Raw genomic sequence first — 13,410 nt, forward strand, 5'->3', positions numbered from 1 at the left:
CACAAAGCTTGTAACACCTGCACATCTTCCATAGACTGTACTGTACTGTACCACAAAGCTTGTAACACCTGCACATCATCCATAGACTGTACTGTACTACAAAGCTTGGTGTCATCTGCAAAGATAGAAACATTGCTGTTAATTCCATCCTTTATTGATGTTGTTTTGTTGAATTTATATTATTCTTATGTTCAACCCTTATATATACACAGCACTAAGGAATCTAGGGCTCCTTAAAAATAAATAGCAAGTTCTTTTTACTCGAAAACCACAAAAAAGTGAAAAGAATCTTCTAATAATTGGAGAATAACAAACCAGCATCATGACATTTCCCACATTCTGAACATGAGATTTCTTTATCCGCAGTGTGTCATTTGATGTAAGACAAGTTGTGATTTTCTCGTAAAACGTTTCCCACAATCTGGACAAAGGAATGGCTTCTCCTCTGTGTGAATTCTCTGATGAAGAATAAGACTTGATTTTTCATTAAAACGTTTCTCACATTCTGAGCATGCAAATGGCTTCTCCCCTGTGTGCGTTCTCTGGTGTCTTCTGAGATCTGATTTCTGAGTAAAACATTTCCCACATTCCTGGCAGGAACATGGCTTCTCTCCTGTGTGAGTTATCTGATGTTTAACAAGATTTGAACTCACACTGAAACATTTCCCACATTCTGAACAAGAAAATGGTTTCTCCCCTGTGTGAGTTCTTTGATGTTTAACGAAACTTGATTGATCATTAAAACATCTACCGCATTCTGAACATGCAAATGGCTTCTCCCCTGTGTGAATTCTCAGATGTCTAACAAGCCTCGATTTTAAAGCAAAACATTTCCCACATTCAGGACATGGGAACGGCTTATCCCCTGTGTGAGTTTTTTGATGTAGGTCAAGTAGTGATTTTGTAGTAAAATATCTCCCACAGTCTGAACACAGAAATGGCTTCTCCCCTGTGTGAGTTTTCTGAAGCCCAAAAAGTTGTTCCTTTTCTAAGAAACATTTTTCACACTCTGAGGATGAAAACACCTTTTGCCCTATGTGACTTTGTGAGTGACCAACAAGCTTTGGTTTCACAGTAAAACATTTTCCACATCGTGAACATGAAAATGGCTTCTCTTCTGTATGAGCTCTTTCACGTTCATCACTCCTTCCCAAACTTTTATTTTCCTTTGTAGACTTTGGGGAATTAATAGCCAGAAATTGTATTGAAGGATGCGATGAGAGATCTTTGCTGTGAGGGGCTGGGGGTATATCTGGGGTAATAGAAGGTTCTTCATATGTATCTTGTGTGATCTGACCATCTGCTGTAATATCTGGAGATATCTGATGTCCCTCTGATCTCCGGGGACACTCAGCTGCCAAGAAGAAAGATGGGTTTATTATTGAGTATTATATTTAAAAAAGTGTATACATTTAATCAGTCTTCCCTATGTGTAATATATGTGTTATCTGAGTCTATGTCTCCATGTTGTGTATCCTGCTATCTGGTCTATGTCTCCATGTTGTGTGTCCTGTTATCTGGGTCTATGTCTCCATGTTGTGTGTCCTGTTATCTGGGTCTATGTCTCCATGTTGTGTATCCTGTTATCTGGGTCTATGTCTCCATGTTGTCTATCCTGTTATCTGGTCTATGTCTCCATGTTGTGTGTCCTGTTATCTGGTCTATGTCTCCATGTTGTGTGTCCTGTTATCTGGGTCTATGTCTCCATGTTGTGTGTCCTGTTATCTGGGTCTATGTCTCCATGTTGTCTATCCTGTTATCTGGTCTATGTCTCCATGTTGTGTATCCTGTTATCTGGTCTATGTCTCCATGTTGTGTGTCCTGTTATCTGGGTCTATGTCTCCATGTTGTCTATCCTGTTATCTGGTCTATGTCTCCATGTTGTGTGTCCTGTTATCTGGTCTATGTCTCCATGTTGTGTGTCCTGTTATCTGGTCTATGTCTCCATGTTGTGTATCCTGTTATCTGGGTCTATGTCTCCATGTTGTGTATCCTGTTATCTGGGTCTATGTCTCCATGTTGTGTGTCCTGTTATCTGGTCTATGTCTCCATGTTGTGTATCCTGTTATCTGGTCTATGTCTCCATGTTGTGTATCCTGTTATCTGGGTCTATGTCTCCATGTTGTGTGTCCTGTTATCTGGTCTATGTCTCCATGTTGTGTATCCTGTTATCTGGTCTATGTCTCCATGTTGTGTATCCTGTTATCTGGTCTATGTCTCCATGTTGTGTGTCCTGTTATCTGGTCTATGTCTCCATGTTGTGTATCCTGTTATCTGGTCTATGTCTCCATGTTGTGTGTCCTGTTATCTGGTCTATGTCTCCATGTTGTGTATCCTGTTATCTGGGTCTATGTCTCCATGTTGTCTATCCTGTTATCTGGTCTATGTCTCCATGTTGTGCGTCCTGTTATCTGGTCTATGTCTCCATGTTGTGTATCCTGTTATCTGGTCTATGTCTCCATGTTGTGTATCCTGTTATCTGGGTCTATGTCTCCATGTTGTGTGTCCTGTTATCTGGGTCTATGTCTCCATGTTGTGCGTCCTGTTATCTGGTCTATGTCTCCATGTTGTGTATCCTGTTATCTGGGTCTATGTCTCCATGTTGTGTATCCTGTTATCTGGTCTATGTCTCCATGTTGTGTGTCCTGTTATCTGGGTCTATGTCTCCATGTTGTGTGTCCTGTTATCTGGGTCTATGTCTCCATGTTGTGCGTCCTGTTATCTGGTCTATGTCTCCATGTTGTGTGTCCTGTTATCTGGTCTATGTCTCCATGTTGTGTATCCTGTTATCTGGTCTATGTCTCCATGTTGTGTATCCTGTTATCTGGTCTATGTCTCCATGTTGTGTGTCCTGTTATCTGGTCTATGTCTCCATGTTGTGTATCCTGTTATCTGGGTCTATGTCTCCATGTTGTGTATCCTGTTATCTGGGTCTATGTCTCCATGTTGTCTATCCTGTTATCTGGTCTATGTCTCCATGTTGTGTGTCCTGTTATCTGGTCTATGTCTCCATGTTGTGTATCCTGTTATCTGGTCTATGTCTCCATGTTGTGTGTCCTGTTATCTGGTCTATGTCTCCATGTTGTGTATCCTGTTATCTGGTCTATGTCTCCATGTTGTGTATCCTGTTATCTGGTCTATGTCTCCATGTTGTGTGTCCTGTTATCTGGTCTATGTCTCCATGTTGTGTGTCCTGTTATCTGGTCTATGTCTCCATGTTGTGTATCCTGTTATCTGGTCTATGTCTCCATGTTGTGTGTCCTGTTATCTGGTCTATGTCTCCATGTTGTGTGTCCTGTTATCTGGGTCTATGTCTCCATGTTGTGCGTCCTGTTATCTGGTCTATGTCTCCATGTTGTGTATCCTGTTATCTGGGTCTATGTCTCCATGTTGTGTATCCTGTTATCTGGTCTATGTCTCCATGTTGTGTGTCCTGTTATCTGGGTCTATGTCTCCATGTTGTGTGTCCTGTTATCTGGGTCTATGTCTCCATGTTGTGTATCCTGTTATCTGGTCTATGTCTCCATGTTGTGCGTCCTGTTATCTGGTCTATGTCTCCATGTTGTGCATCCTGTTATCTGGTCTATGTCTCCATGTTGTGTATCCTGTTATCTGGTCTATGTCTCCATGTTGTGTATCCTGTTATCTGGGTCTATGTCTCCATGTTGTGTGTCCTGTTATCTGGTCTATGTCTCCATGTTGTGTGTCCTGTTATCTGGTCTATGTCTCCATGTTGTGTGTCCTGTTATCTGGTCTATGTCTCCATGTTGTGTGTCCTGTTATCTGGTCTATGTCTCCATGTTGTGTATCCTGTTATCTGGGTCTATGTCTCCATGTTGTGTGTCCTGTTATCTGGTCTATGTCTCCATGTTGTGTATGGTCACCTGGGTGGCTACCTGTAGTGATGTCCTCATTATACTGCTCATCGCTGCTGTCATCTGTCTCCTCTTCTTTTACTATTATGTTTATAGCATTAATATAGTTTAGACCTTCATCCTGATTCATAAGCTGTGAAGAAATGTTATATAACCATAAAAACCTCATACACTGTATACTTGGAATAGCTAGAGGCATTAAGTTGTCTCAGTGGAGAAGATCGGCCTCTGCCAGACACATCTGGGGTTTGTCTCATAGGAAATAAAGGATCAGATAGGAATAAATCCAACCAGCAGTCTCCATAACCAGAAACTGGGATAAGATCCAGACACAACGTAATGTCTATGGTCGCTTTATCCACCATCTCCACCTTCCTCATTACACAAATATCATCCATATAATAGTGTAGGATAAACAGAGACTGAGAGCAAGAGCCTCACATGTACACATCATAGGGAACATCTCCATCTACCTGATCCTGATCCTGTGGGAGAAGAGGACGGGGACATCTCTCTGGTGCTGTTCTCTTACTGGATCTGACTGGAGGGAACACATACAGAGACTGAATTCATTCTTTCCATCCAGATAATACAGAGAGGAGGTGTGTATATAGTCCTGTCTATTACCTGCTGATGGGAGGGGCTGCTGATCCTCCAGCATCACATCCTTGTACTGATCCTTGTGTCCTTCTACATACTCCCACTCCTCCATGGAGAAATAGACCGCCACGTCCTGACACCTTATAGGAACCTGACACACACAATGATCACACAGTCATCCCCCCCACCCCTCCAGTGGTGTTACTGTATAATGTCCCAGCATTCCCAGCAGCCACAGTCTCACCTCTCCACTCAGCAGCTCCACCATCTTGTTGGTGACTTCTAGGATCTTCTCTTCCTCCATTTCCTCATGTATCAGGGGCCCCGGGATTGGGCTCAGGGTTCTTCCCCATCCTTCACCCCCAGGGGCCCCACAGCGCCCACTAGAGGACTTCTTCACTACTGTGTAATCCTGTGTATGGAGAGACACATTACTATCACTCCATCCATTCCCAGAATCCCTCACCTCTCCAGTCCTGTCCATCTGTTATTCCATAGATAAGAATGATGTCATGATGACATCACTCCCAGAATCCCTCACCTCTCCAGTACTATCCATCTGTTATTCCATAGATAAGAATGATGTCATGATGACATCACTCCCAGAATCCCTCACCTCTCTAGTCCTATCCATCTGTTATTCCATAGATAAGAATGATGTCATGATGACATCACTCCCAGAATCCCTCACCTCTCCAGTCCTATCCATCTGTTATTCCATAGATAAGAATGATGTCATGATGACATCACTCCCAGAATCCCTCACCTCTCCAGTCCTATCCATCTGTTATTCCATAGATAAGAATGATGTCATGATGACATCACTCCCAGAATCCCTCACCTCCCCAGTCCTATCCATCTGTTATTCCATAGATAAGAATGATGTCATGATGACATCACTCCCAGAATCCCTCACCTCCCCAGTCCTATCCATCTGTTATTCCATAGATAAGAATGATGTCATGATGACATCACTCCCAGAATCCCTCACCTCTCCAGTCCTATCCATCTGTTATTCCATAGATAAGAATGATGTCATGATGACATCACTCCCAGAATCCCTCACCTCTCCAGTCCTATCCATCTGTTATTCCATAGATAAGAATGATGTCATGATGACATCACTCCCAGAATCCCTCACCTCTCCAGTCCTATCCATCTGTTATTCCATAGATAAGAATGATGTCATGATGACATCACTCCCAGAATCCCTCACCTCTCCAGTCCTATCCATCTGTTATTCCATAGATAAGAATGATGTCATGATGACATCACTCCCAGAATCCCTCACCTCCCCAGTAAGCAGGAAGAGTATGTGTAGGGTGAGGGTTATTATCCTCTCGGCCATCTTGTCTCTGTCTCTCTCCATGGTTGATGGGTCGGTCTCTTATATAGAAGATATCAGCAGAGGATCCTGGAATGTTGGGAGATGAATGGAGAGAAGATGAGACAATGTGATATATCAGGTATCGCTTTAAACCAGAGGAAAAAAAAACACTTCATACCTAAGGCTTAGTCCAGTCCCTAAGGGGTTAATCCTCCTGCTGTCCCCCAGCTCCTTCCCTGCAGTAACTCCACACATCCCTCCACCTGCAGAGCTGTACAGGAGCCCTGTGCTTCCCCTGTGCTTTCAGGACCTGCCATGATGTCACAGTCATGTGATCAGTCACATGGAGGAGGAGGAGGCAGAGCTGTGTGTAATGTACATGTAGCTGAGCTGTATCTGTATCATGATCTGGAGCTACACTACCGTTCAAAAGTTTGGGGTCCCCCAAACAATTTAGTGTTTTCCATGAAAAGTCACACTTCTTCACCACCGTACGTTGTAAAATGAATAGAAAATAGAGTCAAGACATTGACAAGGTTAGAAATAATGATTTGTATGTGAAATAACATTGTTCTTACATCACACTTTGCTTCCGTCCCAGAATCCTCCTTTTGCAGCAATTCCAGCATTGCACACCTTTGGCATTCTAGCTATTAATCTGTTGAGGTAAGCTGGAGAAATTGCCCCCCACGCTTCTAGAAGCAGCTCCCACAAGTTGGATTGGTTGGATGGGCACTTCTGGCGTACCATACGGTCCAGCTGCTCCCACAACAGCTCAATGGGGTGGTGATCTGGTGACTCCATTACCTATGATAGAATACCAGCTGCTGCTTCTGCTGGAAATAGTTCTTGTACAATTTGGAGGTGTTTAGGGTCATTGTCCTGTTGTAGGATGAAATTGTCTCCAATCAAGCGCTGTCCACTGGGTATGGCATGGCGGTGCAGAGTGATAGCCTTCCTTATTCACAATCCCTTTTACCCTGTACAAATCTCCCACCTTACCAGCACCAACCCCAGACCATCACATGACCTCCACCATGTATAACAGATGGCGTCAGGCATTCTTCCAGCATCTTCTCATTTCTTCTGCGTCTCACAAACGTTCTTCTTTGTGATCCAAACACCTCAAACTTGGATTCATCCGTCCACAACACTTTTTTCCAGTCTTCCTCTGTCCAATGTCTGTGTTCTTTTGCCCATCTTAATCTTTTTCTATTATTGGCCAGTCTCAGATATGGTTTTTTCTTTGCCACTCTGCCCTGAAGGCCAAAATCCCGCAGCCGCCTCTTCACTGTAGATGGTGACACTGGTGTTTTGCAGCTACTATTTAATGAAGATGCCAGTTGGGGACCTGTGAGGCGTCTGTTTCTCAAACTAGAGACTCTAATGTGCTTATCTTCTTGCTTAGTTGTGCAACGCGGCCTCCCACTTCTTTTTCTACTCTGGTTAGAGCCTGTTTGTGCTGTCCTCTGAATGGAGTAGTACACACCGTTGTAGGAAATCTTAAATTTCTCGCATGGAATAGCCTTCATTTCTAAGAACAAGAATAGACTGGCGAGTTTCAGATGAAAGTTCTCTTTTTCTGGCCATTCTGAGCGTTTAATTGACCCCACAAATGTGATGCTCCAGAAACACAATCTGCTCAAAGGAAGGTCAGTTTTGTAGCTTCTGTAACAAGCTAGACTGTTTTCAGATGTGTGAACATGATTGCACAAGGGTTTTCTAATCATCAATTAGCCTTCTGAGCCAATGAGCAAACACATTGTACCATAAGGGTATAAACACACACACCGTATACGCAGCGTATTTACTGCTGCGATACGCAGCAAATACGCAACAAACACGCAGCAGATTGGATCTAAATAACTGAACACAGCATCAAATCTGCTGTAGATCTGCTGCGTATTTGCTGCGTATCCAATGTGTGTGTTTGTACCCTTAGAACACTGGAGTGATAGTTGCTGGAAATGGGCCTCTATACACCCATGTAGATATTGCACCAAAAACCAGACATTTGCAGCTAGAATAGTCATTTACCACATTAGCAATGTATAGAGTGGATTTGTTTAAAGTTAGGACTAGTTTAAAGTTATCTTCATTGAAAAGTACAGTGCTTTTCCTTAAAAAATAAGGACATTTCAATGTGACCCCAAACTTTTGTACGGTAGTGTGTGTATGTGTATATATATATATATATACATACACATACATACAGCCCAGCATACCATTATACAGTATATGTATATATATATATATATATATATATATATATATACAGCCCAGCATACTATTAGCTTTCCCTACCACCTGGCTGCAGTGGTGACTCATTTCTTTTTTATTATGTGTATTTATCAGATATATACATATACATATATATATAAAATAAGAGTTATATAAACTGCCCATCGTTGTAATACTACTGACTTGAGGGACATAGATAGATAACGTGTCTGAGTTGTCACAAGGCGAACGTTGTAAAGACAACCCGACCCCCCAAAAGAATTCTTAAAAAAATAGAAAAAATAGATTTATTATATATTTTGTTATTATAATTTCACATACGTAGAGTAGTTCATTAAAAGGGTTTCTCTCTTCCGTGCGTTCTGAGATGTTTAACAAGAGTTGATTTCACAGTAAAACATTTTTCACATTTTGGACATGAAAATGGCTTCTCCCCTGTGTGAATTCTCAGATGTTCGGTAAGAGATGATCTCACAGTAAAACATTTCCCACATTCTGAGCATGAATATAGCTTCTCCCCTGTGTGAGTTTTATCATGTGAAATTAGATGTGCTTTCTGAGTAAAACATTTTCCGCATTTTGAGCAGGAAAATGGCTTCTCCCCAGAGTGAATTCTCTGATGTCTACCAAGATCTGATTTCCGACTAAAATCTTTCCCACATTCTTCGCATGGATATGGCTTCTCCCCTCTGTGAGCTCTCTGATGTATAACAAATTTTGATTTCACAGTAAAACATTTTCCACAGTCTGAGCATGACCATAGATCTTCTGTGGGAGCATTCTGATATTCGACATTCCATCTGTAACTTTTATTATCATTCACAGTCTGTGATGAATCAGTAGACAGGACGTGTATAGAAGGATGAGATGGCAGATCTTTGCTGTGAGGGGCTGGGGGTATATCTGGGGTAATAGAAGGTTCTTCATATGTATCTTGTGTGATCTGACCATCTGCTGTAATATCTGGAGATATCTGATGTCCCTCTGATCTCCGGGGACACTCAGCTGCCAAGAAGAAAGCAGATTTTATCACATTAAATGTTTCTAAGGAAGGAGCCATCATCTTCCCCCATTCACCCTATACCTGAAACTAGCACCGTACCATCCTGTAGCTAGGTCAGGGTTTGACCTACTAATGTAAGTCTATGGAGTGGGGGGGAGGTATATGGGAGGGAGAGTGCCTGGGTACACAGGCAGAGAGAGAGGCAGCTCTGTAAGAGAGCTCATCCAGGGCTTAATACGCTGTTTAGACTGCTCAGTATAACTTTATTATGGCTTCCAGGCTGCGCACAGAGACAGTGCAGGATCTCCTCCTCGGTGTGTATAGACACCATAGACATTAGGCTCCGCCCAGCAGCCCTAGAAGGACTGACAATTGTAGATTTAGCACGCCATATATGTAATATAACGGGCTGATACAGCACTGCTCCTTTTATACACACAGCAGCCTACCCTGAAAAGTCTGGGAATTCCAGGGACAGTGTTTATGGGGTCATGCTTATTAGGGAGCATGCCTAATAGAGGGCTCAATGTAGGGTCTATAAGGGGTAACAGAGAGAAGTGCTGGCTCTAATCCCTTCTAGCCTGATGGCCAACAGATCATGGACTGATGTCCCCCCCCCCCCCTGAATAGACTGGAATGGACCCTATGGGGAAGATTTATCAAACATGGTGTAAAGTGAAACTGGCTCAGTTGCCCCAAGCAACCAATCAGATTCCACCTTTCATTTTCCAAAGAGTCTGTGAGGAATGAAAGGTGGAATCTGATTGGTTGCTAGGGGCAACTGAGCCAGCTTCACTTTACAGCATGTTTGATAAATCTCCCCCTATGTTTATATTCCTTTTCTAGTTGCATCTAATTGAGAAGTTTGGCTAAACCCCCATCCCAGATCATCATATGACTGATCCAGATCCCCTTAGAGGTGGTGAGTGCTGTCCCCTTAATAAAACCTTTTATGATCCCAAGAAGGCTGAATGTAATGGTCACTACTAAAGATGAGAGAAACAGATGAATGAGAGAAAAGCATTGAACCTGACAATTGATTTTCTCTAATCAGTAGTGACAGCAGATGATGTAGATATCGGCCTCGTGCCACAACCATGTCATGTGTTATCTACTCACCTGGGCGGTTACTTGTAGTGATGTCCTCCTTATACTGCTCATCACTGCTCACATCTGTCTCTTCTTCTTTTACCATAATGTCTATAGCATTACAACAGTCCAGATCTTTTTCTGTAGTGATGTCATCCATATACTGCTCATCATCCCACGTATACGTCTCTTCTTTTACTATTATGTTTATACCATTAATATTGTTCCCATCTTCCCCCTGATTCATAAGATGGGAGAGAAATATTGTAAAAGTCATCAGACAGTAGGAGTCAGGTGGGATGTACAGATCATAGGGAACATCTCCATCTACCTGATCCTGATCCTGTGGGAGAAGAGGACAGGGACATCTCTCTGGTGCTGTTCTCTTACTGGATCTGACTGGAGGGGACACATACAGAGACTGAATTCATTCTTTCCATCCAGATAATACAGAGAGGAGGTGTGTATATAGTCCTGTCTATTACCTGCTGATGGGAGGGGCTGCTGATCCTCCAGCATCACATCCTTGTACTGATCCTTGTGTCCTTCTACATACTCCCACTCCTCCATGGAGAAATAGACCGCCACGTCCTGACACCTTATAGGAACCTGACACACACAATGATCACACAGTCATCCCCCCCACCCCTCCAGTGGTGTTACTGTATAATGTCCCAGCATTCCCAGCAGCCACAGTCTCACCTCTCCACTCAGCAGCTCCACCATCTTGTTGGTGACTTCTAGGATCTTCTCTTCCTCCATTTCCTCATGTATCAGGGGCCCCGGGATTGGGCTCAGGGTTCTTCCCCATCCTTCACACCCAGGGGCCCCACAGCGCCCACTAGAGGACTTCTTCACTACTGTGTAATCCTGTGTATGGATAGACACATTACTATCACTCCATCCATTCCCAGAATCCCTCACCTCCCCAGTCCTATCCATCTGTTATTCCATAGATAAGAATGATGTCATGATGACATCACTCCCAGAATCCCTCACCTCTCCAGTCCTATCCATCTGTTATTCCATAGATAAGAATGATGTCATGATGACATCACTCCCAGAATCCCTCACCTCTCCAGTCCTATCCATCTGTTATTCCATAGATAAGAATGATGTCATGATGACATCACTCCCAGAATCCCTCGCCTCTCCAGTCCTATCCATCTGTTATTCCATAGATAAGAATGATGTCATGATGACATCACTCCCAGAATCCCTCACCTCCCCAGTCCTATCCATCTGTTATTCCATAGATAAGAATGTCATGATGACATCACTCCCAGAATCCCTCACCTCTCCAGTCCTATCCATCTGTTATTCCATAGATAAGAATGATGTCATGATGACATCACTCCCAGAATCCCTCACCTCTCCAGTCCTATCCATCTGTTATTCCATAGATAAGAATGATGTCATGATGACATCACTTCCACAATCCCTCACCTCTCCAGTCCTATCCATCTGTTATTCCATAGATAAGAATGATGTCATGATGACATCACTCCCACAATCCCTCACCTCCCCAGTAAGCAGGAAGAGTATGTGTAGGGTGAGGGTTATTATCCTCTCGGCCATCTTGTCTCTGTCTCTCTCCATGGTTGATGGGTCGGTCTCTTATATAGAAGATATCAGCAGAGGATCCTGGAATGGAAGAAAAGTAGACAATGTAATATACAGTGGTACCTTGGAAAGGAACATAATTTGTTCCGGGAACGCGCTTGTAATCCGAATCAACTCTTAAACCAAAGCAAAACTTCCCATAAGAAATCACTGATATGCAGACAATTGGTTCCACACCCCCAAAAATAATGATTTTTTTTTTATTCTGAATAACATGTAAAACAAATGAAACAAACATTTAGAAACAGCTGAATATGTGATATATAAGTTACTGTACAGTATAGCAGCATGTGGTATATAATGTATAGTAACTGTATAACCCTGATAACACAGCAGCTGGATATGTGATATATAAGTTACTGTACAGTATAGCAATCAGCATGTGGTATATAATGTATAGTAACTGTATAACCCTGATAACACAGCAGCTGGATATGTGATATGTTACTGTCCAGTATAGCAGCATGTGGTGTATAATGTATAGTAACTGTATAACCCTGATAACACATCAGCTGGATATGTGATATATAAGTTACTGTACAGTATAGCAGCATGTGGAGTATAATGTATAGTAACTGTATAACCCTGATAACACATCAGCTGGATATGTGATATATAAGTTACTGTACAGTATAGCAGCATGTGGTATATAATGTATAGTAACTGTATAACCCTGATAACACAGCAGCTGGATATGTGATATATAAGTTACTGTACAGTATAGCAGCATGTGGTGTATAATGTATAGTAACTGTATAACCCTGATAACACAGCAGCTGGATATGTGATATATAAGTTACTGTACAGTATAGCAGCATGTGGTGTATAATGTATAGTAACTGTATAACCTTGATAACACAGCAGCTGGATATGTGATATATAAGTTACTGTACAGTATAGCAATCAGCATGTGGTATATAATGTATAGTAACTGTATAACCCTGATAACACAGCAGCTGGATATGTGATATATAAGTTACTGTACAGTATAGCAGCATGTGGTGTATAATGTATAGTAACTGTATAACCCTGATAACACAGCAGCTGGATATGTGATATATAAGTTACTGTACAGTATAGCAGCATGTGGTATATAATGTATAGTAACTATAACCCTGATAACACAACAGCTGGATATGTGATATATAAGTTACTGTACAGTATAGCAGCATGTGGTATATAATGTATAGTAACTGTATAACCCTGATAACACTGCAGCTGGATATGTGATATATAAGTTACTGTACCGTATATCAATCAGCATGTGGTATATAATGTATAGTAACTGTATAACCCTGATAACACAACAGCTGGAAATGTGATATATAAGTTACTGTACAGTATAGCAATCAGCATGTGGTATATAATGTATAGTAACTGTATAACCCTGATAACACAGCAGCTGGATATGTGATATATAAGTTACTGTACAGTATAGCAATCAGCATGTGGTGTTATAATGTATAGTAACTGTATAACCCTGATAACACAGCAGCTGGATTATGTGATATATAAGTTACTGTACAGTATAGCAGCATGTGGTGTATAATGTATAGTAACTGTATAAACCCTGATAAAACAGCAGCAGCTGGATATGTGATATATAAGTACTGCTACAGTATAGCAATAAGCATGTGGTGTATAAGTATAGT

The 13,410-nt window shown here is 41.9% G+C and overlaps 1 protein-coding gene across 1 annotated transcript; it reads right to left on the reverse strand.

The window, feature by feature from the left end:
* Positions 1-136: 136 nt before the first annotated feature.
* LOC138786628 (zinc finger protein 271-like) lies at positions 137-10,531 on the reverse strand. Its single transcript, XM_069963609.1, has 6 exons — positions 10,467-10,531; positions 10,166-10,373; positions 8,381-9,048; positions 4,349-4,414; positions 3,885-4,008; positions 137-1,354 (listed from the first exon to the last, which is right to left on the reverse strand). The coding sequence occupies exons 2-6, from the start codon at positions 10,293-10,295 to the stop codon at positions 357-359; spliced, it is 1,986 nt and encodes a 661-aa protein (XP_069819710.1). The 5' UTR covers positions 10,296-10,373; positions 10,467-10,531; the 3' UTR covers positions 137-356.
* Positions 10,532-13,410: the final 2,879 nt, after the last annotated feature.

The sequence above is a fragment of the Dendropsophus ebraccatus genome, chromosome 3 (genome assembly GCF_027789765.1).
Source record: "Dendropsophus ebraccatus isolate aDenEbr1 chromosome 3, aDenEbr1.pat, whole genome shotgun sequence".
NCBI classification, from domain to species: domain Eukaryota; kingdom Metazoa; phylum Chordata; class Amphibia; order Anura; family Hylidae; genus Dendropsophus; species Dendropsophus ebraccatus.